Genomic DNA, 26,207 nt, shown 5'->3' on the forward strand with positions numbered 1-26,207 from the left:
TGTTTCTTGCATTGGTAAGGGTGCATCTGTCAATTCTGGCATGATGAGTATCAATAACCCAAATGCCCAGGCAGCTATTGGTATGCCTGCCTGCCTGCCTGCCTGCCTGCCTGCCTGCCTGCCTGCCTGCCTGCCTGCCTGCCTGCCTGCCTGCCTGTCTGTATGCCTGCCTGCCTGCCTGCCTGTCTGTCTGTCTGTCTGCATGTCTGTATGTCTGTATGTCTATATGTCTGTCTGTATTTCTGTATTTCTGGATGTATGGGTGTCTGTCTGTGTGTGTGTCTGTCTGTATGTGTGTCTGTCTGTCTGTCTGTCTGTCTGTCTGAATGTCTGTATGTATGTATGGATGTCTGTCTGCCTGTCTGCCTGCCTGCCTGCCTGCCTGTCTGCCTGCCTGTCTGTCTGCCTGCCTGCCTGTCTGTCTGTCTGTCTGTATTGATTGATTGATTGATTGATTGATTGATTGATTGATTGATTGATTGATTGATGATCACAGACCAATGCTATTGGATAGGCAGCTACAAGCAGCAACTGCTGAGGGGCAGCTGACCTGTCTCCACCCCTCCTCCAATGACCCCACGCTTGAGGCAGTTTGTGAAGCTTGAAGGAGGATCTTGGATTACCTTTGTTTGGGGGAGATTAAAGGGATGACAGAGGGATGCTTCATGCTTGGAGCTTCTGGCTGTTGCAAAAGCTTTGCAGCTCTACTGCCAAAGGCGGACTCCAGCCTTTTGTTTGGAGAAAAGTTGCAATGTCAGCATGGGGTGAGTGGTTAGAATCTGGCACCCAGGAGATGCGAGTTCAACCTCCTTGTCTACCCATGAATCAGTTATCTTGGATCTTATCCTTGAGTCTAGCCATTTCAAAGGGCTGTTGTGATGATCAAAATGAGATGTATGCACTACGTATGATCCCATGAACTCAGGATAGTAGCTAGGCTCAGGATGTACAGCTAGGCTTACCAATGTTGGCTTGAGAAACTCCTGGTGATCTGGAGGCTACACCTAGAGAGGGGGTTCTGTTTCTCTGGGCTCTATGGTATACCATAGAATCTGCCCTCTGAAGCTGTCCTTTTCTCCAGGGGATCTGACCTCTGTAGTCTGGAGATCGGTTGTAATTCCAGGAGAATGCCAGCCACCACCTGGAGGTTGGTAACTCTATGCATGGCCTTGTTCAGCCAATTTATACCTCACCAAGGCCATATGTATCCATATGTCCCCTCTGGCCTTGTCAACAGCCATGGTCTGGGTGTTCCATGCTCAGGAACTGATTCTCAGGCTCAGATTACATCCATGAGATCCAGGGAAAGAGGTGGTGAGGTTAACCCGTCCCTTGAATGACCTGAAATGACCCGAGGAAGCCAGCACTTGCCCCAATGGGAAAGCTTTTGCCAACTGATGAACTACACTGGATGTTTCCCTTGCGGAGCAAAGAGCGGCTCCCAGGGGTACTTTAGACTGGGGAAATGCTGTGTGCCACAGCCCTGCTCTAAATCAGGAGTTTCAAGACAACAACATCAGCCAGTCAAATTGAGTTTGTAATGTGTGAATCAGACTGACCTCCTGCATAATTCATACTGGAAAACAGCTGCTGTTGCCTGAGTGCAGATTTGGATCCAAAGTTTGGGTGGGGTGTTGGTGGGAGCCATAACCCTTTCTCCTGTGCAGCTGTCCTGATTTTGTGCATCCCTGTGAAGCTGCTATTGGCCCACTGTGGGAGAGACATAGAGGTTTCCTGTAAGTTTCCCCCAACAGGGGCAAAAAGATCTGCTGGGGTGGGGGGGCGGACTAGATCTAAAGTTGGAACAATGACACAGAGGAATGGCACTACTGTCATGCACCACAGTGTGGTCCTGATCCGAATCACACACCCCTCCTCCCCATGGCAGTTATTTGCAAATCAAACCTGCCAAAAACCTCAGAACCCTGATGAAACTACATTTCCCAGGATTCTTTTGGGCAAGCCACAGCAATCCTAAACATTGTTTGAAGCCCATTGACTTCATCTAGGGTTGCCAACTGAGGTTTGAAAAATTTGTGGAGATTTGGGGGTGGAGCCTGGGGAGGGTGGGGTTTCAGGACGGGATGATCTCAGCCGGATATGATGTCACAGAGGTCACAGATGTAAAGCAGCCATTTTCTTCAGGGGAACAGATTCATGCAGTCTGGAGATCTGCTGTAATCCCAGGAGATCATCAGGCACTTCCCCGGAAGATGACAACCCTAACTTCACTACACTTAGAAGGATGTAACTCTGCTTAGAATTGCAGTATTAAACTGGTGTCAAATAGCTGTGGGTTTGCTGCATAGTCTAGTCTAGACCTACCCCAAACCTACAGAATTTGTGCCAACGATGAGATACAGTAAAATGAAACTTCTGCTCTTCCCCTGTGGCCCGCACACGACAATAACTGCCAGGCCAGAACTGTGGCTTATTGTCAGAGCACGCACTTTGCATGTAGGTGCAACCCCTCATGTCCCCAGTTAGGCTTACAGTAATTTCTTAGACTTAAACTGGGATAGCTGGCCGCCTGCCTACATATTTGCCCGTCTGCTGGGGCAAGTGCTTTGTCACCTAGAGGAAGGTCTTGAATAGAGACTGGCTGCTGGAATCTCCTGGGCCAAATGAGGACTGGGGAGCAGTCCAATCACACCTGCATGACCACAGAGTCCCACATGACCACAGAAAGAGGTGCACAGGGGAAAGAGGAGTCCTGTGGGAGGCAGCCCCTCCGCCACTGCTGTGTGCTCCTACATGAAGTCGTTCTCAAGGACTCAAGGAATAGGCGAGACGCAGCGATATCAGGGTCCGGTAGAGAGAAGCCAGCGGCAGGCCAATCTGCCAAGCTCTGGTCCCTGGCACCTTTTATTAGGGTTTTTCAAGAGGGCGGGAGAGCGGGAGAATATTGTACAGTACATGACTCATAGGGGCTGCGTACGTGTGGGAGGAAACGTTCCTGTCTGGGCCTAATCCACACCTGGGGGTATGTACCTTTTGTCCCTTTGTCCAGGGCATCCCATGACCATGAGTCATGGGGGTCTTGTGACAGGTGAGCTCACCTGCCCAGAGGGCAACAGATGGCGCAGGCATTCCTGTGCTCTGTCTGAGGCTCTGCTGGGTTAAGCTGGCTCACCCCTACGCCTGCATGCACACTTGCTCACTGGTGGGGCAGAGCGGCTGGCTGCCAAGGTGCCCGGTCCTGTCAGCCAGGACAGATTATTAATCCAATGGGACGTCATGACAGATCCTTCAAACTGGGACTGTCCCAGTCAGACTGGTACGTATGGTAAGCCTACCAGTTAGATCATTTCTCTGCATGAGATCCTGGAAAACTGCCACCAGACGGAAAAGGCAGTGTCGAACGAGACACACCAGAGATTTGCCTGTAAGGCAGTTCCATATGGTTAAACGAACCAATGTTTTCCTATCCTCTCTACAGATCATTGCTCCTTGGCGGATGCCGGAATTCTACAAGCGCTTCCGAGGGCGGAGTGACCTGATGGAATATGCCAAGGTACTTATGTCCTTCCCTCCTTCCTCGTTCTGGTGATTGCGCCACGGCTGCTGGACAGGGAAGAAGGGCTGGAGCCTGACTTACTTGCGAGTAAGCGGGACTCTGCTCGGAGGGTGCCTCGAGGGGTTTTTGCCTCTGTGCGCCCTTTGGCCCCCAAATGCCTCTGGGACTGGATGGTGCCAGCAGAGACACGCAGCCAGGCCACCCGGGGGAAGCAGGAAATGACTCCTGCCAAAATTGTGGGGTCACATGTCCCCATGAGTGCTCCGCCCCAGGTGGGCAGTGGTGGGATTCACCAGTTAACAACTGGTTTGGTGAACTAAAGGAATAATTAGGAATGGGTTCTCCCGAACCAGCCCGAACCGGCTGAATCCTGCCTCTGGATATAGAGATCATATGGTAAATTCACGTTGGCTACTGAAGCATGCAAGATAAGTTAAGAAGAAAATCATCTTGTGTTTCATAGTTTACAGCAGAGCTTTTGACTGTGTTACTCATGAAAAACTGTGACTGGTGTTTAAAAAAGGGGTGTGCCACAGAATCTACACACTCCTTTGCATTGAGCGTACATTCCTTTCAAGTTTGATTCTGGGCTATGCCCACATTCCCCCCCTCTTCAACAGTCACCCTTCAGATCAGAGAATCCCTGCAGGTTCTGAAAGCTCTGAAAGTGTGACTTTTCCTCTCCCTTTACAGGGAAAGAAAAGGAGATCAGTAAGGAGATCAGTGGCGTAGGAGGTTAAGAGCTCGTGTATCTAATCTGGAGGAACCGGGTTTGATTCTCCGCTCTGCCGCCTGAGCTGTGGAGGCTTATCTGGGGAATTCAGATGAGCCTGTGCGCTCCCACACACGCCAGCTGGGTGACCTTGGGCTAGTCACAGTTCTTCGGAGCTCTCTCAGCCCCATCCACCTCACAGGGTGTTTGTTGAGGGGGGGAAGGGCAAGGAGATTGTAAGCCCCTTTGAGTCTCCTACAGGAGAGAAAGGGGGGATATAAATCCAACTCTCCTTCTCCTTCTCCTTCTTCTTCTTCTTCTTCTTCTTCTTCTTCTTCTTCTTCTTCTTCTTCTTCTTCTTCTTCTTCTTCTTCTTCTTCTCCTTCTCCTCCTCCTCCTCCTCCTCCTCCTCCTCCTCCTCCCCCTCCTCCTCCTCCTCCTCCTCCTCCTCCTCCTCCTCCTTCTTCTTCTTCTTCTTCTTCTTCTTCTTCTTCTTCTTCTTCTTCTTCTTCTTCTTCTTCTTCTTCTTCTTCAAGTTTTCATGCTCCTCCCCACTTTCCTCTACTCACACTGCAGCAGTTCCTCCTACTCTTCAGGACACTATTTCAGAAGGATTATAAGGGCTTTTTCTGTTATTTTCGTGCTGAAGTTCAGTTGACAAGAAATGAACATTATTAAGCAAACTAATGCTAGACACAGCAGAAAAAACAACAACAAAAGATAGTCGGTACCCTCCCCAGAGGGAGGTTGCATTGAAACACTGAGGAAGTAGGGAGTGGGTGGGCAAAATGGTGGGTTGGGTTGGCTAGGTACACTTTGCAGGAGGAGAATCCCTCAGCTAACAAAAACCACGGGCAAACCCCACGGTGAAGCAAACAGCTGCAGGGTAAGTAGTACATAAATAAATGGCCTGATTGTTTTGATGTACAATCTCTACACTGGACAAGAGGCTACTGTTAAGACAGAATATGGCAAAACAGAATGGTTTCAATAGGCAAAGGTGTTCAACAAGGATGTCCGCCGGGCCTTTGGGGAGACTAGCCGCTGATGCCCCCCCCCCCCCTCCTCCTCCTTATAACATCAAGCGGATCCTACCACCCCTTCCTTTTGAGTTTTTAAGGGGGTTGATAGTAGACGCCATCTTATGTTGATCCTAAAATGCTGCATTTTAATGGGGTAAGGTTTATATTTATTAGAGTCGTATTAAGTGATATTTAATGGTTTTAATTTGATATATGTGCTCTATTTTATATGTTGTTCACCGCCCAGAACCCTCCGGGGGAGGGCGGTATATAAACCTAATAAGTGAGTGAGTGAGTGAGTGAGTGAGTGAGTGAGTGAGTGAACAACCAAATAAATAAATAAATCTTCCTATCTCTTCAATATGTATGCTGAATATATTATAAGGAAAGCTGTGCTAGATATAGATGAAGGTGAAGTGAAAATTGGGGAGAGAAACATTAACCATTTGAGATATGCCAAGGATAGGCATCATTGGCAAAAAAATAGTGAAGACTTGAAACCGCTGCTGCTGAAAGTTACAGGAGAAAATGCCAAAGTTGGACTGCAGGTCCATCAAGAAGACAAAAGCAATGACTACTGGATAATTATTCAGCTTTAGCATGGACAATGAAGAAACTGAAATTATTGAAGACTTTCTATTCCTTGGCTTCATTAACAACCCAAAGGAAGACTGCAACCAAGAAATCAGAAGGAGGAAGATCGAAAAAAAATCCTTAAGTGTAAGGTTGTGTCACTGGCAACCAAGACCAAGTTAATTCTTAATTTGAATTTGTTTAAAGTAGCCAGGTGTTCCTGCACTACCTATTTATTCTGTGCTGAATTTCTCCTGCTGTGTCTTCTGTTTCATTTTCCCTTGGATGAGTAGTTTGTTCCTGTGCATGAAATTTTGCACATTGAGGGGCACTAACATTTGATCCTTCCCACTCCTACCCCTGCAGTTTGAAGTGGTACAGTCCTCTGAGAAGACTGAGATGGTAAAATGCTGAGGCAGTAGCATGGTGTTCACCATTACAGATTTCAGAAACATGGAGAATCACAGTTTACACAGCAAGTGGAGAGAGACTGTAGAACAGAGATTCCCAACCAGGGTTCCGTGGTACCCTGGGGTGCCGTGAACATGTCCTAGGGGTATTGCGGCAATGCTACCGACTTCCCTCACTTTTGTGGTGTCTCCCGCCGGCACCAGCAAGGACATGGAGTGGCCCAGGGGGCAGGGCCTGTTGCAAGGTCAGCAGCCACTTCCGCCCCGCCCCCCACTTCCCTTCACCCTGGGAGGAGAAGGCGGGGAGGTGGCAAGCAGGGGTACTGGGAGGGGAAGGTTAGGGGGGATGGCAGGGGTACCTTGAGATATGAAGAGTGAGGTCAAGGGTACCGTGACGTTGGAAAGTTTGGGAAACACTGCTGTAGAACCTTTCTGCCCTGACTTCGGCTAGCCCAGGCTAGCCCAAACTTGTCAGAAATTGACTACTAAGCAGGGGATCGCCCTCAGTGAGAGGAAATCCAGTGAGAGGAGCAGCAGTGGCGTAGGAGGTTAAGAGCTCGTGTATCTAATCTGGAGGAACTGGGTTTGATTCCCAGCTCTGCCGCCTGAGCTGTGGAGGCTTATCCGGGGAATTCAGATTAGCCTGTACACTCCCACACACGCCAGCTGGGTGACCTTGGGCTAGTCACAGTTCTTCGGAGCTCTCTCAGCCCCACCTACCTCACAGGGTGTTTGTTGTGAGGGGGGAAGGGCAAGGAGATTGTCAGCCCCTTTGAGTCTCCTATAGGAGAGAAAGGGGGGATATAAATCCAAAAAAACCTTCTATTCCTATGCAGAGGCAGGCAGTGGCAAACCACCTGTGGTTGGTTCTTTCCTCGAAAACCTACAGGGTGTGCCACAAATCAGCTGTGACTTCATGGGGGGGGGGAGAGAAAACCTTTCTCCGTGGTGTGCTACTTTTCTGTCTGCAGGAAGTTAATGTATTAAAAAAAATGTTGAGAGCTACCTCAATCCATCACCTGAATGCTACTGTATAATACCGTGGTGGCGAACCGTTGGCACTCCAGATGTTGTGGACTACAATTCCCATCAGCCCCTGCCAGCATGGCCAATTGGCCATGCTGGCAGGGGCTGATGGGAATTGTAGTCCACAACATCTGGAGTGCCAACGGTTCGTCACCACTGGTATAATACTTGTGAGCTCGGTTACCTCACATTCCTGCATTGTGTGGACCAGGGCTCAATCAACTATCAGGTTGCCACTGGACAGGTATCCTGCAGGTCTTACTTTGTCCAGGAGGGGGGGCATGGTGAAACCAGTCCAGAAGTTCTGGAACCATCCAATGCAGTCTTGAAGGCATGCCTGAAGAGAGACCCCAAAAGGGCTTTCAAAATGCACCATATTCCCTCTCTTCTCCCCAGACGCAACCTGCGATTTCCACCCCCCCCTTCTTTCTTTGCAATGACCCTTTAATTTTCTAACCTTAAAGGGCACTTTGGATTTCGCTCCACACAATCTTGCCCTCTCATTACTGCCGCAATTACAGCCGCCTCTGCAGGAGGGCTCCTGCTCTGTCGTCTTTGGGGTGGGAAGATATTCCCCCCTTTTTTCTTCTTTTTAAAAAATGGCCCATAATTATCTAGATGTTAATTGTAATCCACTTTCGAGTGAAAAACTTGTCCCACCTGAATCGCTTATGTGATTATCAAACTAAATGCATATTCTCCTGGCTTTCCTTGTCCTTTTCTCACCCCTCCCTTTCTTTTTCTTTTAATTTTTTTTTTGAAGAACAAGTTGCAGTAAAACATATTAGAAGTTTTGCATCAGGCTCCTTCAATGCCCACCGGGGGACCTTTCTTTTCAACGACTTTACGGAAATGCTTGACAACTGGGCTCAATCAATCAAATGGAAAAGAGCAGCTATGTGTATAAACCAGAAAATTGCTTGACCCTCCCCCCCTCTGGTCTTTTTTTTTTTTAAATAGCTGCCATCTAAAGCCGGCCAGATAATATCTGTAAAGCCAAGGCACTGAGTTGGAGGCATTCTATTACGTGAGGTGCCGAGCACGACAGAGGCTGCTGCTGTGTCCCGTTTACCCACACACACAAAGGCCCCAAACACTTGTGTTTTGAGGGTTGTATTTTGCCATCTGTTATTTGTTATTAAGAGAGGAATTTACAAGTGTCTCCCATATGTTGCCAAACAAATTGTCAAATAGGCGACATATTAAGGTCGCTGTTTTTTTTTTAACTATATGGAAATTGGAACAAGTGTTTTCTATTTTCTTTTTTAATATAAAAAAGGCCTCAACAGCTAAGGGATGGAATTGGGTGGGGGTTGCACTGCTTAAAGCAATTAAGGTAGAATAAGGAGGTGTTTTAGAGACAATTCAAGCCAGTGCCTTGTGTGTCTGTATAGGAAGTGGGTGGGTGGGTGGGTGTTGGTTAATGGAAAAATAAATGGGCTTTTTTGTCCTCGTTCTTCATCATAACATCATTCTAGGCACAGATGAGATCCTTTTGGACACAAAGCAGTGGTCTGGCAGAGGTGTAGGAGACACAGTTGTTTCTCTTTGGCCCTTCCCACATGGCCAAAACAAATCAGGGTGCAGCTGGGGTACATGAGCCCAGAACAGGCCTGGGCCGTTCACACGACTCCGTGTGGACGGCTCCGAAGCTAATGCGGGTCACTGATGCACCCTCGCACGGAGGCGCATCTTTTTTTTTACTTACCTCCCACCGATGAGCAGCTACGCAGGCCGGCACACGTGAATCCCCAGAGCTTTGCCAATGCCTCTCGTCCCCAGAAGTGCCTGCGTGGCTTTGCAGATGGGAGATGGGAGTTAAAAAAAGAGTAAAGCGCAACCGCATAACGTGCCCCCTGCCCAGCCGGTCGCTTGACCACCAGGGCTGCGAGTCATGTTAAAACGAAAGAATCCCACAAATCACGATCCTTGAAAAACCCAGGTTGGGAAGGGAAACGCGGAGCAGACTCGCGTTAGGGATGGGATCCATGCCAAGTCCCACTCCCCCAACCTGGATTTTATCCTGCCCTTAACCCATGTTTATTGGCTTGTGCGGAAAGTACCTCTGTCTCTTCTCAAACTGGTTTAGCAAGTTTTTGTACTTGGAGGAAGCTGGAAGTAGCTCTTGTGATGCGCTGCTGTACTAGGTTTATGAATATTTTGGTGTGGCTGCAAGTACTGGATGGTGCTCATGTTGAAAACATGCAGTGTCATTCCCCTTCAACCCCCCCCCCCCCGCACCCCATGAGCATCCAAGTGCCTGGTTTTGAACCAATTTCAAAAACGAGTGATGTACATGCCTGTCCGTTAAGCCTTTTTACAAAGAGAAGAACTAAACAGACTTGTGCACTTGCGTCCTAATAGTTAGGTTCATCTTGGTTGATTCTGTACGGTCCAAATATCCTGGGTTGAGCAAGGGAAATATCCTGGTTTAACCAAGAAGTTTTCATGGTTCCCAGTCCTAAAGTGGGTTTGTCCTGCAATATTTCCCTCATCCCAGGTTTTTCAAAAACTGCTAAAATCGTGACTTTTCCCCAAATTCCTAATTGAACTCGCTTCCATGGGAACACCGCAGGAGCAAAATCCATTTATTTTTCCTGCCCCACCACCTGATCTCCCCGCCCTGCCTGACGTCATGTCAGTTTCATTTCTGCTGAGCTGCTGACCGCCGCGGCAGCCTGCCCTTCCGGAATGTTCCCCAAGCAAGTTTTCTGCCCTTTTCCAGGAGCCAGGCAAGCGAGCCCATGCGGGAAAGAGCACAACAGTTCTGGTCGCCGCATCTCAAAAAGGATATTGAGGAGATAGAAAAAGTGCAGAGAAGGGCAACAAGGATGATTGAGGGACTGGAGCACCTTCCCTATGAGGAGAGGCTGCAGCGTTTGGGACTCTTTAGTTTGGAGAGGAGACGTCTGAGGGGGGATATGATTGAAGTCTATAAAATTATGCATGGGGTAGAAAATGTTGACAGAGAGAAATTGTTCTCTCTTTCTCACAATACTAGAACCAGGGGGCATTCATTGAAAATGCTGGGGGGAAGAATTGGGACTAATAAAAGGAAACACTTCTTCACGCAACGTGTGATTGGTGTTTGGAATATGCTGCCACAGGAGGTGGTGATGGCCACTAACCTGGATAGCTTTAAAAGGGGCTTGGACAGATTTATGGAGGAGAAGTCGATCTCTGGCTACCCATCTTGATCCTCCTTGATCTGAGACTGCAGACCAGGTGATTGGGAGCAGCAGCAGCAGAAGGCCATTGCTTTCACCTCCTGCCTGTGAGCTCCCAAAGGCACCTGGTGGGCCACTGCGAGTAGCAGAGAGCTGGACTAGATGGACTGTGGTCTGATCCAGCTGGCTTGTTCTTATGTTCTTATGTTCTTATGTTCTTATGTTCTTACAAGCGCTTGCCCTGTTCCCACTCACTCACTCACTCACTCTCGCTAAGCGCTGCAGCCCCGCCAGCCCAGTCCTGCAGCTCCGGGCTCTCATTCCCAATGGGATCCTGGGAGTGGCTGGGTAGCTCTTCCGAGAGCCAGGCAAGCAAGTTCGTGAGGGAAAGCATGAGTGCTCACCTCATTCCCGCTTGCTTGCGCCAAACACCGCTCACTAGTCTAGCCGCCGCCTGGAGAGCCCAACCCTGCAGCTCAGGGCTCAGGTTCCCAACGGGGGTCTGGGGAAGAGGGGCAGGCAGGCGCCTGCCTGGCACGATGCCCCCAAGCACTTTCTGACAGCTCCAAAGACCAGTCAAATGTTAATTGGTATATCGAGTGTGTGTGTGTGTGTGTGTGAGTGTCTTGTGCTGTGGTTTCTTGTACACCTTTCAATGTGGATGGGACATAGTGCTCTGCCCAGTATTGGTCAAATGTTTTCACTTTGTGTAGCACAACGTGCTTGCTGTGTTGCTCACTGCACTGACTCCTTTCCAAAGCAAGAGAAAAAAAGGGGGGGAGGGTCCTGCTTGGTTTTCCCACAGTTGCTGTGGCTACATCAGTCAGAAGTGTTGCCTGGGGCGGGAGGAAGAGCCAATCACAATGCAACGAAAGAATGTAGCGCCGGGCTTGTACGAAAGAAATTGGAATATTTCCTTTTGGTCTTAACACGATTTCTTCACAGAAACGGGAGAAACTGGGATAAAATAGACCTGGATTTTAAAATACTGAATGCAACCTGGTATTATTATGTTGTGTGGAATTGGTCCTTGAGTGGAAACAAGGAAGGTGGAAAATAGGCCTCCTCCCTCCCTTTGCTTTGCCTGCACCCAGATTCTTCTGAAGCAGCATGCTTTTCCTTCTGCAGGAGAGTGTAAACATTTGAACATAGGTCGTTTCCCCACTTACCATCTGCTGCGCGCTACTCTAGCCAAGTAGCGCATGGTCCCGCGGCACTCCCCACTACAGGGGTGGCGACAACGCAGCCGCCCCAACGCTGCCGCTCTCACGCCCCCTCAGTGTGTGTCATTCCTGGTGCTCTTCCAAACTGCACCTTTTGATGACCCTGCGCAGAGCGTGGGGTTGTGGGGAAGCCCAGGAGTGCGCCAGAAATGACGCGCGCTGAGAGTAGTGCACAGCAAAGGGTGGTCGATGGTAAGTGGGGAAACGAGCGTAGTGTACTTTGTGTACAGATCAAGGTTCTGATTTTTTAAGACATATCTTCCAGACCAAACTGTGTCCATGAGTAATTGGGGGTCTTCCGGATACTAGGAAAATGCAACTATACTACCCCTCATGGCATCCACAAAGCTGTTCCCACCTCCTGGCCTGGAAGAATGCTTCAGGTTTTTTAAAAAGGAGTGACTTTAAGAAAAAGCTGCTGAATGAATTCCCAACTCAGCCCTTAATTCTATTTCTCTTTGAGTTTCTTTGTCTTTTAATTCTACATCTGTCGATTTAATTCTATTTTTCTTTGGGCTTTTCTCTCTTCCTTTTCCTGTACCCTTCTAGACAATGGTAACTCTCTGGTTTTAACTGTACAAGCTCTATTTGTCTCTTTATCTTCTATACTTGGTCAATATTCACAATGACCTCAGTTTCCATGCTATTCCCTGTAGCAACAAGCTCAGCTTCAGTCCTTTCAAGTGCTTTTATTTGCTTAGGAGGCATTTTTACAAAACCTTTTCCTCACAAATTTTCTTAAATATTTATAACTTTATATTCCAACACCTTGGGTAACAGTTTGTGAAACTTTGTGTGGTTAACCTTAGAGTTTGGACAAATACTAGAATGCTGTTCCCTATGCAATGATGTAACTTCCAGTTTGTGTTAGGAGTGACGTGATTGAGGTTACTGGCTAGCCCCCTTCCCCAAAGGAAGTTTCCTGTCAGTTGTTAACCTTGGGCTAGCAATTATCACACCAGGAGTTCTGTGCTTGCTATGATTTTTCCAGGTCCATGGGGTTGATTCAGAATGGTACCATTGCATGTGGTACCACCCCCTTGCCCCATTTCCCCTGAACTGAAACAGCCCCAGGAAGCCCCTGTTTGGGTAATTTACATGTACCGATAAGCTGGATGCATACAATTTGACACAGTAGGGCAAACATCACAGACCACGCATGTTTGGTTGACAAGACTTGAGGCAGAATTAGGCAGACCAATAAACTGGGCATTGTGGCTTGAGATGGGGGTGGGGGAAGGCCTGCCCCCCACACTTCATCATAAACTTCCCAGATCAAGGCCTAGAATCCCTGACAGGTACAACAACACACGACGTACCAGACATGCTCAGAATGAGGTACATCACACTGAAAATAATTTTTACCTCAAGGCACATGCCTAAAAGAGTGTAATGGGGTGAGTTGTGCGTGCGCGCATGTGTGTGTCTCCAGGGTGGGCCAGAGAGGGAAGGTTTCTGTCATAAAGAGAGAATTAGCCTCCGCTATCTGCCCTATCTTAGTATAAACAAAGAGGCACCTTAATTGACTAAGGAGCTCTTGAAAGCTAATGGACCAGTAATGGGCAGCCAGCTTGGCAAAGTATGAATGGGACGCCTCCTTTTCACTGAGCAGTCCCTTCAATCCAAAGCTACCTTGGTTGGCCTGACTGTGGTGGGTGGGTAGGAAAAGAACACGAGGCAGGGTATGTGTGCTTTACATGAGTCAAAAGACATTGTTTCTTTCCTGTTCTGCTCCATCTGATTGTACAGTGCTTTCAAGTTCTCAAAATTCTAATCTTAACATTCAGAAAATAAGGCAACAGACATCAAAATGAAGGAACCTCCTAGAATGGTTGTTTATTGCTGAGGAAACGAAAATTGTGAGCTATAATATCCTTGGGAGGATTGGTAGGATGAAAATATTCGAGGAAGTTAGACAGGTTGTCAGCACAGAGCTACCAAAATAAGACACCTCAGTAGAATCATAGAATCATAGAGTTGGAAGAGACCCCAAGGGCCATCAAGTCCAACCCCCTGCAATGCAGGAACACACAATCAAAGCACTCCCAACCTATGCTGATCCAGCCTTTCTTTAAAAACCTCCAAAGAAGGAGACTCCACCACTCTCTGAGGCAGTGAATTCCACTGTCGAACAGTCCTGACGGTCAGGAAGTTCTTCCTAATGTTTAGGTGGAATCTCTTTTCCTTCACCTTGAATCCATTACTCCATGTCCGAAGTCCCTTCCGCACATGCAGAATAATACACTTTTAATCCACTTTCACAACAGTTTGCAAGCGGGTTTTCCTATTCCATACAGTAAAATCCAGCTGCAAAGTGGATTGAAAGTGCATTATTCTGCATGTGCGGAAGGGGTCCTAGTCTCTGAGGCAGCAGAAAACAAGCTTTCTCCCTCTTCGACATGACATCCCTTCAAATATTTAAACATGGTTATCATGTCACCCCTTAACCTACGCTTCTCCAGACTAAATTTCCCCAGCTCCCTAAGCCTCTCGTCATAGGGCATGGACTTCAGACCCTTTACCATTTTGGTTGCCCTCCTCTGGACCCGCTCCAGCCGGTCAATATCCCTCCTGAACTGCGGTGCCCAGAACTGTACACAATATTACAGGTGAACTGTACACAATATTCCAGGTGAGGTCTAACCAATGCAGAATAGAGAGGTACAATTACATCCCTCGATCTTGACGCTATACTCCTATTGATACAACCCAGAATCGCATTGGCTTTCTTGGCTGCCGCATCACACTGCTGACTCATATTTAGTTTATGGTTTAAGTAGTTTGGTTTATTTAGTTTAAGTAGGAACTGTTTATGTCCAAAACTATGGGAAGATCCAGGTCAAAAGTTGGAATATGCAAACGGATCACCATTAAAACATTTTATTTTCAGTTTGTCCTTTCAGCTTTACTCCCCCAGCCCAGCCCTGTGTACAAGAACAGCAAACTGGCTGTAACAAAAAGCAGTTTGCCTCCTGCTGACTCACAACAGAGTTGCAGAACTGTGGCAAAACTGCCAAGAAGCCCACCATTGGAAAATGCAATAGGACAGAAAAGTTTTCCATTCTGTTGAACAGCAGGGCATTTTTTTTACAGGCAAAGCGGCTTTTGCTTCAGTCAGGTGTGCAAAACAGACGTCAAACCAGCATTGGGAAGACTGCTCATTTGCATTACAAATGTCTCGCCTCCTCTACTGTCTTTTCCACATGAGCAGAAATTGTACATTCACCTCAAATAGCATGTGTGAGGCTCAATGGTGAATTTAAACCTCAGGTTGGAAACAGGAAATTACCCAACCTTTTCAGATGCAAAACCCACCATCAATGTGGGACCTGGTGGGTTTCTTAGAATCATAGAAGAAGAAGAAGAAGAAGAAGAAGAAGAAGAAGAAGAAGAAGAAGAAGAAGAAGAAGAAGAAGAAGAAGAAGAAGAAGAAGAAGACGACGAAGAAGAAGAAGAAGAAGAAGACGACGAAGAGGAGGAGGAGGAGGAGGAGTAGGAGTTTGGATTTATATCCCCCTTTCTCTCCTATAGGAAACTCAAAGGGGTTTACAATCTCCTTGCCCTCCCCTCCTCACAACAAACACCCTGTGAGGTGGGTGGGGCTGAGAGAACTCAGAAGAACTGTGACTAGCCCAAGGTCACCCAGCTGGTGTGTGTGGGAGTGCACAGGCTAATCTGAATTCCCCAGATAAGCCTCCATAGCTTAGGTGGCAGAGCGGGGAATCAAACCCGGTTCCTCCAGATTAGAATGCACCTGCTTTTAACCATTATGCCACTGCTGCTCCTGCAGCTAGTCATGGTAGACCAAAATACCCCAGAGAACAGAGTCAGAAAGAAAAAAACCAAGAAAACAGATATCAGGCACCACTAGAAAATGTCTGCCATGGGGTATGCAAATACACTACGTTTGGAGGTTCCAAGCCAAGTATCTTCTTACTTGAGTACTGTGTTCAGTTTTGGGCACCGCAGTGTAAGAAGGATATTGACAAGCTGGAACGGGTTCAGAAGAGGGCAACCAAAATGGTAAAAGGTCTGGAAACTATGCTCTACAAAGAGAAACTTAGGGGGTTGGGGGATGTTTAGTATGGAGAAGCGAAGGTTAAGAGGGGACATGATAGCTATGTTTAAATATTTGAAGGGATGCCATGTCAAAGAGGGAGCAAGTTTGTTTTCTGCTGCCTCAGAGACTAGGAAACGGAGTAATGGATTCAAGGTGAAGGAAAAGAGATTCCACCTAAACATTAGAAAGAGCTTCCTGACTGCCAGGACTGTTCGACTGTGGAATTCACTGCCTCAGAGACTGGTGGAGGTTTTTAAACAGGTTGGATGATCATATGTCAGGAGTGCTTTAATGGGGTGTTCCTGCATGGCAGTGGGTTGGACTTGATGACCCTTGTGGTCTCTTCCAACTTTATGATTCTACCATTCAGCCAAGGCCCGGCCGCAAAGAGGAGGCAGGAACAGTGATATAGGACTGAGGTTTAGGGCAGCAGCCATGCGGAAAAGGCAGAGCTACTGCACACCTTCTTTGCCTCAGTCTTACCCCCAAAGTAATAAGAATCACACTATTACTCTCAAGGCGGCCAAATTTGGATGGGTGATATATAATATTAAGAAAACTGGAAATTATATTTAAGATTTAATTTTTTTTAAAAAAAGATGCAAATATATATACAAGGTTTTAATATTATTAAGTTAATGATTTCTCTTAAATCTATGGAGATGCATAATGAAATTGGAATGTTTAGATATTTTAATTTAAAAATAATAATAAAAGGTTACAGTCTATTAGTATATTGAGATGACTAAAGATATGATGGATATGTGAATGATGAGTGCTCATCAATGGCTCATCTTTATCCTGGAGAAAAGTGACTAATGGGGTGCCACAGGGTTCTGTCCTGGACCCAGTGCTATTGAATGTTTTTATCAGTGACTTGGATGATGGAGTAGAGGGCATGCTAATCAAATTTGCAGATGACACTGAATTAGAAGGGGTAGCTAATACCACAGAGGACAGAGTCAGTATTCAAAATGACCCAGACAGATTAGAGGGCTGGGCCAAAACAAACAAAATGAGTGGTGGAGTCTCCTTCTTGGGAGGTTTTTAAAGAGAGGCTGGATGGCCATCTGTCAGGAGTGCTTTAACTGTGTGCTCCTGCATGGCAGGGGGCTGGACTTGATGGCCCTGGGGGTCTCTTCCAACTCGATGATTCTATGCATAGATGGAGCCAACACCTTTCTCTGCACCCACTAAGCATTGTTAGAAAGCAGGCAGGACCAGGTGGGGTTGTGCCCAGTAGTTCTTCTGTCTGGTTGGCTATGCCAGATTAAAAAGCACCCTGTTAAAAAGAGCTTCTGGCTTAAAAGTTGAAGAGTTATGCATAATTGTGGTCCGTGAAATTCTATGGTTGGCTCTGCCTCCTGTGGCAGCAGCCATTTTGTTGTTGCGCACACCACCCTGTGTCAGAGGTGCCCACAGGCTCGAAAGTGTGAGGGGGCCCTGCTCCTCTGACCAGGCTTTCTGAAACAAAACTGTTAAAAGGCAAGTTAATGATGGAAACAAAACAGAACAAAAAACTTTGCAGGCCTGAGTCTGGCTGCCTTTGGCAGTCCCCAACACCCTCCCAATCAGCATCCTGCCGCCTTCTGTTTTGTCAGGCTGGGAACCGTGTCATTGCGACATCTCCTGCTAATTCCATGCCCTGCCTTTAGTCACCCACTTTTCACAGACCATTTCACCCACTGAAATGTCGCTGGCTAATTGAGTGAGTGGGTGACCCTGTAACGGAGCCGGGCTTTATGGCTGTCTACGCTGTGTGTGTGCTTGCAAGACAGACGGAGAGAGGGAGAAGAGGAGGAGGAGGAGTGAAGAGCCTCGCAGCTTGCAGAAGTCTGCTGGAGAGGGTGTGAAATTTGGTCTTTTCTTTTTGAGGAAGACAAGGAAAGAGCTGGTTCCCAACCATGTACATCATTTACACGTATGCTGCACAATGCTGACTTGTTGGTGTACTAATAACATTGAAAAATGTGTATACATTTACTTGGAGGTGTGTGGAAATTAGTGCAAAGAAACGGCATCAAAATCAAGGATAAAGGGTTCTGTTTGGTTTATTGGGTTTAGGGACTGATATTATTGAAGAATGGAATATTTTTTGTTAGCCACCCTGAACTCTGCTATGGCGAGGGGGGATATAAATTAAAACTAATAAACAAATAAGAGGGAAGCGAAGCAAGATTAAAATGAGTTTTGAGGATCATAGAAGCCTAGAGTTGGAAGAGACCACAAGGGTCATCAAGTCCAACCCACTATCATGCAGGAAGACACAATCAAAGTACCCCTGACATATGGCTATCCAGCCTCTGCTTAAAAACCTCCCAAGGAGACTCCACCACACTCGGGGCAGCATATTCCACTGCCAAAAAGGCTTTTACCATCAGAAGGTTCTTCCAAATGTTTAGCTGGAATCTCTTGCCCTGTACCTTGAACCCATTGCTCCTTTCCCTAGTCTCTGGAGCAAAAGAAAACAAGCTTGCTTTATCTTCAACATGATATCCCTTCAGTCATTTAAACATAGTTATCATGTCACCACTTAATCTTCTCTTCTCCAGACTAAACATTCCCAGGCCCCGAAGTCTCTCTTTTTAGGGCTTGGATTCCAGACCTTTGACCACTTTGGTTGCCCTCCTCTGGACCCATTCCAGCAGGAGCAGCAGTGGCGTAGGAGGTTAAGAGCTCGTGTATCTAATCTGGAGGAACCGGGTTTGATTCCCCGCTCTGCCGCCTGAGCTGTGGAGGCTTATCTGGGGAATTCAGATTAGCCTGTGCACTCCCACACACGCCAGCTGGGTGACCTTGGGCTAGTCACAGCTTCTCGGAGCTCTCTCAGCCCCACCTACCTCACAGAATGTTTGTTGTGAGGGGGGAAGAGCAAGGAGATTGTAAGCCCCTTTGAGTCTCCTGCAGGAGAGAAAGGGGGGATATAAATCCAAACTCCTCCTCCTCCTCCTCCTCCTCCTCCTCCTCCTCCTCCTCCTCCTCCTTCTCCTCCTTCTTCTTCTTCTTCTTCTTCTTCTTCTTCTTCTTCTTCTTCTTCTTCTTCTTCTTCTTCTTCTTCTTCTTCTTCTTCTTCTTCTTCTTCTTCAATATCCTTCTTGAATTGTGGTGCCCAGAACTGGACACAGTATTCCAGGTGAGGTCTGACAACATCCCTTGATCAAGACACTACGCTCCTGCTGATGACAGTCAAAATCGCACTGGTTTTCTTGGCTGCCGCATCAAACTGCTGACTCATGTTTAGTTTGTGATCTACTAAGACTCCCAGATCCCTTTCACATGTACTGTTGTCAAGCCAGGTGTCCTCCACTGTATGTGCATTTCATTTCTTTTCTGCCTAACTGTAGTGTCTTACATTTACCTCTGTTGAAATTCATTTTGTTTGTTTTGGCCCAGCTCTCTAATCTGTCCTGGTCATTTTGAATTCTGACCCTGTCCTCTGAGGTATTAGCTACCCTTCCTAATTTGGTATCATCTGCAGAATTAATTAGCATGCCCTCTATTCCATCATCCAAGTCATTGACAAACATTTTGAATAGCTCAGGGCCCAAGACAGAATCCTGTGGCACCTCACCAGTCACTTTTCTCCAGGATGAAGATGAGCCATTGATACCCTTTGGATATGGTAGGATGAAAAATCTGAAATCTTCTCTGATCACAACAAAGATGTTTGACTTTCTACCAAGAGAAATAAGCTCACCTCACTGGAAAAATATGATACTTAAGCTCTCTATGGCCGTTTCCACACGGCCACGCTGGGGGTCGGGTCGGCGTACGCTGGGGGTCAGGTGCGCCGTCACCCGATCAACCTACCTTCCCTGCGACCATCCGGTGCGTCGCCGAGGCCAGGGGACACGCCCCCTGCCCTGTGCGACCGCTCCAGAGTCGCAGGGCGGGGGGGGCGTGTCCCCTGGCCTCGATGACGCGCCGGACGGTCGCAGGGAAGGTAGGTCGATTGGGAAAGGGGGGAGGGATGGGGCTTTCCAGCTGCTGCCATTCGCACGGCAGCGGTTGGAAGCCGCTGTTTCCCAAAAACCTAACTCGGGGAGCGAGGTTGGGAAACAGCGGCTTTGCGCCGCTGGGGAGGAGCAAGGGCAGCGCGGCTGCAAAGCAGCTGTGCCCCCCTTGCGAACAGCTCCCTGGGGACAGCGTTTTTGCCGTCCCCAAAGCGCTGTTTTTGGCCCGTGTGGAAAGGGCCTATTAGACAGAACATTGTTCTGCTCTGAAATACTGATGAAGCAAAACACAGTGAATTGTATTAGCTTAGCTCTCCCCAACAGCTTCCTATGCAACATGATTGTGTATTGAGTCTGTTTGGTTTGATTCATTTTTATAAGATTTGGGATATAATTGTTCTCCCAAAGTAAACAAGCTGGGTTATTAACTGGTATTCGGACCTGGGATCTTCTGCATGTGGAGCTGATACTTTCTAACTCAGTACCCCGCCCCCCACTCACCTATTGATGAGGTGCACCCTCCCTTCTATGGGGCCGCTGGAGAGCTATGGTCTGTGAGAGGCTACAGTCAGAGGAGCCACTTGCTGGATACAGGATCTGGTCAGAGTTCCATGGCCCCCAGCATCTGTAATTAAAACGTACCACCAGGGCCAAATCATGTGTGATGAAGATAATGGCTCTTCACCAGCCTAAAAAAGGTGACAGCTACAATTTATGGAAAGGCAAGAGCAATTTAATCTTGCTTCTTTTTGGTAATCTAAACCAGGCCTGTTGTGTTGCACTGCTGATAAAATTTTAAAGGGGTTTTTAAAAAGAAGAAGACTGGGACTAGATTACAGGAGACCCAGGTTCGAATCCCCACGCTGCTGCGAACGGCTGCTGAGTGACCTTGAGCCAGTCACTCACCCTCCGTCTAGACTACTTCACAGGGGAGAAAATGCAAGGATGAAATGGAGGAGAGGGGAATAATACGTGCAGCTTTAAGTCAGTGTTGGGGAGAAAGGCTGAGCATAAATGATTAAAATAAATTCTTTCCTTTGCATGTTTTTGCCTGACTTTTCCTCTTTAAGGCCTGTAAGCTTGAGGAGTCTAGTTTCAATTAGCCAAATCAAGCAGGATTTGGAGAGTTCAATTCCTCTTCCCGTCTCATGTAGTCCTTGGCCCTTTCCCCACTTACCTTAAGCCCCGCGCTACTCTCCTCAAGTAGCGCGGGGTCCCGGGGCACTCCCCACTACAGGGGGCGGCGACAATGCAGCCGCCCCAACGCTGCCGCTCTCACGCCCCCTCAGCGCGCAGCATCCCTGGTGCTCCTCGAAACGGCGCCTTCTGATGAGATGCCACTGAGAGTAGCGCGCAGCAAAGCCAGCAAAGGTAAGTGGGGAAACGCCCCTAGGCTGATTCCACATGATCCAAATATCCCGAGTGGAGCAAGGGAAATATCCTAGTTTGGCCAAAAAGTCCGCATGGTTCCCAGTCCTAAAGTGCGTTCATCCTACAATATTTCCCACATCCTGAGTTTTTCAAAAACTGCTACAATTGCTACATTTTCCCCAAATCCCGCATTGAATCCACTTCCATGGGAACACCACAGGAGCAAAATCAATGTATTATTCCAGCCTGATCTCCCCGCCTAACCTGGTGACATATCTGTTTCATTTCTGCTGAGCTGCTGGCTGGCGTGGCAGCCTGCCCTTTCTGAAACGTTCACGAGCACTCACCCCATTCCTGCTCACTCTCGCCAAGCACTGCTTGCTAGCCAAACCACAGCCCAGAAAGCCCAGCCCTGCAGCTCCGGGCTCACATTCCCAACAGGGCCCTGGGGAGAGGGGCAGGGAAGCACCTGCCTGGCAGGATGTTCTCACCCCCTGACAGCCTCAAAGACCAGTCAATATTATTTGGTATATCATGAGGTGGGGTGGGGGGGGGGTGAGTGTCTTGTGCTGTGGTTTCTTGCACACCTTTCAACATGGATGGGACATAGTGCATTGGTCAAAAGTTTTTACTTTGTATAGCACAACGTGCTTGCTTGCTGCACTGGCTGCTTTCCAAAGCTAGAGAAAAGGGGTGTGTGTGTGTTCTCCTTGGTTTTCCTGCAGTTACTGTGGGTTTGCCAATCAAAATTATTGCCTTTCGGAACGGGGGAGAAGAGCCAATCAGAATGCAGCACACCAAATGTAACCTGGTATTATTATGTTGTGCGGAATTGACCCTCGTCTAAATCAGGGCCGAGGACAGGGGCCTTTTGCTTTTCACAACTCTGTGGTCGCCGTGATGTCTGCTTTGGTCCTCTGGCAGCAAAGAGACCTTTGGAGAATGATGGGCTGTCTGCAGTCTGTCAAGTCACATCATCTACATTGGAGCAGCAGCTCTTCAAGAATGTTTCCCTACACTTTTTACAGGAGATTCTTTAAGAGGATCAGGATCAGGACCATCTGTATGTTAAGAACGTGATCTGCCACTCAACTGCAGCCTCTCCCCTGGCAACTGGGCTGGAAATTTGTACATCTTAAGAGCTGGGAGAGCCAATGCCAGTCCCAGCTGACAGTTCTGGGTTAGGAGTGCTAGTGATTCGACTCAGTATATGGATGCTTTATGTTCGTATAATCATTGTGTAACTAAATGAGTCCCTTGTCTTCCCCATCTCTCCTCAATACACATTTTTATAATCACAATGAACAAAGAGCAAGAAAATAAATGTTCCTGGCTGAGTACAAAGCAAAATGTACTTTTGCTTTCAGCAATTTATATGCTGGTTATCAGAAGAAATGGCTCCCAGTGGAAAATCCAGAAAACCTTGTCTTAAATGCCCACCATTAAGGATTGCTTGCTAGGCTGGTGTTTTGCTAATTCTTCAGGTTAATTGGTTGATGGCTTGTGAATGGGTGCTAATGACAAGAGGAATACTCCTGACGAGTAGGAATCTCATGTTCATCTGAGCGGAGAAGAGGTGCTGATGATGGAGTGCATCTCTTGGACCTCACACGGTCTCTCGTAATCTGGGAACTGCATTCCATCCCATCTGCCCCAACAGAATATTCCATGGAATATTCTGGAAAAGATGTCTTTTCTAATAATCAGGAGCCACTCTGTGGGCAAGGCAAAAAGGCAGGTCACAAACACACCATCTGTGTCTGCCACAGCAAAGACTTTGACATGGTGTCATTTTTCCTTTCCTGTGTTTTTTTTTAACAGAGTCATGGCATCCCAATCCCAGTCACGCCGGCCAATCCCTGGAGCATGGATGAAAACCTCATGCATATCAGGTGAGACCCCAGAAATGTCTTGTTGGGTCATGTCTATCTAGTGCAGTGTTCTGTAACTAGTCAGAAATGTCTAGGAACTAGGCATAAAGAAACTGAGCAACTTACGTTCATCAGGAGTGTCTGGGCACAGAGATAGACCATTTCTGATATTCATAGGGAAACACTGGTGCAAATGGCCCTTCATACTATTCCTGGACATCCTTGTGTAACCTCTATCTGTGGGTTCTGTGGGGCAGAACTTGGAATGAGTTTGCAACAACAAATTTTAAAAACAAACAAAATGGTTTACTTTCTTAACACATAACATCAACATTTAACATCACACTTCAAGGTCCTGTTCAGGTTGCCTTTTCAAGTCCTTATATTTACAGTCTACTGATACTGCCAAGTCCAATTCTTCTTTGCAAGTGGGTTGGCTCCTGAAGACTCCAAGGGCTTGATGAACAGGATTCAACATGATGAAGGCTTCTAGGAGAACTCTCACCCATTGCAAACACAAAAAACCCTGAAACAATAAACTCCAACATTTACGACATAGCAAAAATAAACAACTACCTTCCCAGTAGTTCCCAACAATATTGCAGTTACCTTAACAAGGTGTTAAGGGCTTATACAACCAAGGTCCGAGTCTGGTAGCCTTATCTCCTCCAAACTACATGAGGTCTGCAGCCTCTTGCTGCTTTGAGTCTCCACCCCTTACTGGGTCAACCCATTCTGAGCATGGGGGTTACACTTGCACACTTACTACCTGCACCACAAGCCCTAGCAGATGTCTGGCTCCCTGTTGTTGCATGAAGAAAGGAATCCTGAACTTAGCCAAGCTACAGGATCTGCAGCTAAGGCCAGTTCTAAAGATTTGGTTGCCCCGGGTGAGGGACAAGCAAGGAAACCACTCTTTCAGTTCTGCCCAAAAAGTGGCATATAAATGTTGTCAATGAAACTAAAACGGAGTCCCCTCCTGAGCCTGAGACTTTGTGGGGTTGCTTCAGAGTCCTGACTTGGACCCAGCTGACAGCCCAGTGGGGAGGCTGTTCTCCCGTGTCACCGATGGTGCGGTATTTTGATGCCGTCACAGGCAGCTGCTGTGGTGCGGACTGTTCATTAAGCCTTCTGTTCTTCCTTCCCTCTTCCTTGATCTCTCTCCTTCCAAGCTACGAGGCCGGGATCTTGGAGAACCCCAAGGTAAGCTGGTCTGAAAAACAAAACGTGAAGAAGAATGCTGTAGAGGCTGATAGCCTCCTCTACTCGTGACTGTCTTCATTGCATGCCCCACGGGTTAGGGTGAAGCCAGGGCCCGGTATTCTGACCCCCTGGCACCTTGTCCTCTGGTCTCCAGGCCCCTCGCATCATGGTACGTTAATTGCTGCTGGGAATAAACAGGGAAGGAAGTATTTCAGAGTGACACTGCAGGAGAAAATGTCATTAGGAAACAATCAAGGAGCAATTAGACAGATGAGGCTTCCGTGCCGTGGGTGCCGGAGCTGCATGCAAAAGGCTTTCAGGAGGGGATATCTTTTCACTTCAGAGGGCTCTGTGCCATGTGATGGGGCAAAAATTAAGCTCCCAACCTTGCGTTGGGAGGCATCATACTGGTGCAAGGGGGTGGGAGACACGCATTTTCAAGGGAGAAGCACCTGGTGGGTGGGTATCTTTATGGGCTTCCCCCACCCCTCCTACGCACTGATACTCCCCCATCTTGTCAGGATTTTTTCTCCCCCTCAACTGGGCTTTGGGATCAGGAAGAAACTGGGCGGGTGGAGAGGGGAACGCAGAGATGTACAAATGTGTTAGTTTCAATACACTCCTATACCTTTATAACATGATTTGTCACTTTAGTTTGTCTCAGCTTTCAGTGTCTTCCAGTGTTGTGCAGTAGGCAGAGCATTAGACTAGCATGTAGAAGACTCTGGTTTGAATCCCCGCTCAGTCGTGGAAGCACATTGTGCGACCGTGGGCCATTCATACACCCCAAACCTAACCTGTCTTACAGGACTGTTGTGAGGATAAAATGGAGAAGAGAATGAGGCAAACCACTTTGAGTCTTCATAAGAACATAAGAACATAAGAACAAGCCAACTGGATCAGACCAGAGTCCATCTAGTCCAGCTCTCTGCTACTCGCAGTGGCCCACCAGGTGCCTTGGGGAGCTCACATGCAGGATGTAAAAGCAATGGCCTTCTGCTGCTGCTGCTGCTCCTGAGCACCTGGTCTGCTAAGGCATTTGCCATCTGAGATCAAGGAGGATCAAGATTGGTAGCCATGGATCGACTTCTCCTCCATAAATCTGTCCAAGCCCCTTTTAAAGCTATCCAGGTTAGTGGCCATCACCACCTCCTGTGGCAGCATATTCCAAACACCCATCACACGTTGCGTGAAGAAGTGTTTCCTTTTATTAGCCCTAATTCTTCCCCCCAGCATTTTCAACGGATGCCCCCTGGTTCTATGCCCTCCTTCATTGGGGAGGTAGATGGGGAATAAAGAATAAACTGGCCTTTTGTCAGTGTGCTTATGCTCACTGCCGCCAAAGCCACCCTGATGCAATCAATCAATGACTGCATTAAGATTCCACATCTGTGATGCTTAAATCTGTGCCTACACGGGCCCCAGGGCATCCATCACACACCATCGTGGCTGGCTCTGCAATAAAGTCAGGTGGGCAAAACCCACGGCAGAAGCATTTGGGGGGTACAGCCTCTGTTGTTGCCTCCCCCATTGTCTCCACCCTGCTGCTTGTCCCTACACAGAAGCTGGAGCAGCGAATTGCCTTTCTTTCCACGCACGCATGATGGGGCTTTCAAATCCCTTGCCCCTTGTGATAGTTTAAGAAGCTTCATTGAGTTTTCATGGTTGCTAAGCAGAGAGAATTCTGTTGATTTAGTGTTGTCTTTTAGAAATGAGACCACGGTCAGAGCGCCCCTGAGTTTGTTCAGTGGGTCATCTCTGGTGGAAACTACGTTTTCCCTGCAAAGGACCTGATCAAACTCTTTTGCTGCTCCAGCAGCACTGTGAGCTCATGGGGTCTAGGTGAGGGAGCTGATTCCCGGTATCTTGTGCATTGCCATGCTTTGCGGGACCAGGGAGAGCTCCCAATGAAGGCAGAGGTTGGTCCAGCCCAGTCCAACTGAGCCCTGATATTTCCAAGCTGGGCTTCATGACTACCGGAATCCTGCATCTAGCTCAGAGGTTCCCACTGTGGTTCCAGTGGACGCCACGGTACCTGCCAAGAAGAGTTGGTTTTTATACCCCACTTTCCTCAATGTTCAAAGAGTCTCAAGACAGTT

General features: G+C 47.7%; 1 protein-coding gene across 3 annotated transcripts in view; it reads left to right on the forward strand.

Annotated features, from left to right (window-relative positions):
• ASS1 (argininosuccinate synthase 1) overlaps positions 1–26,207 on the forward strand; it is a 170,160-nt gene that overhangs the window by 44,792 nt on the left and 99,161 nt on the right. For all 3 annotated transcript variants that reach the window (XM_048513506.1, XM_048513504.1, XM_048513507.1), the window contains exons 6-8: positions 3,440–3,514; positions 22,856–22,926; positions 24,078–24,108. In XM_048513506.1, the coding sequence (XP_048369463.1) occupies positions 3,440–3,514; positions 22,856–22,926; positions 24,078–24,108 (177 nt within the window). The remainder of the gene's footprint in view (positions 1–3,439; positions 3,515–22,855; positions 22,927–24,077; positions 24,109–26,207) is intronic.

Source organism: Sphaerodactylus townsendi, linkage group LG12 (assembly GCF_021028975.2).
Source record: "Sphaerodactylus townsendi isolate TG3544 linkage group LG12, MPM_Stown_v2.3, whole genome shotgun sequence".
Taxonomy (NCBI): Eukaryota; Metazoa; Chordata; class Lepidosauria; order Squamata; family Sphaerodactylidae; genus Sphaerodactylus; species Sphaerodactylus townsendi.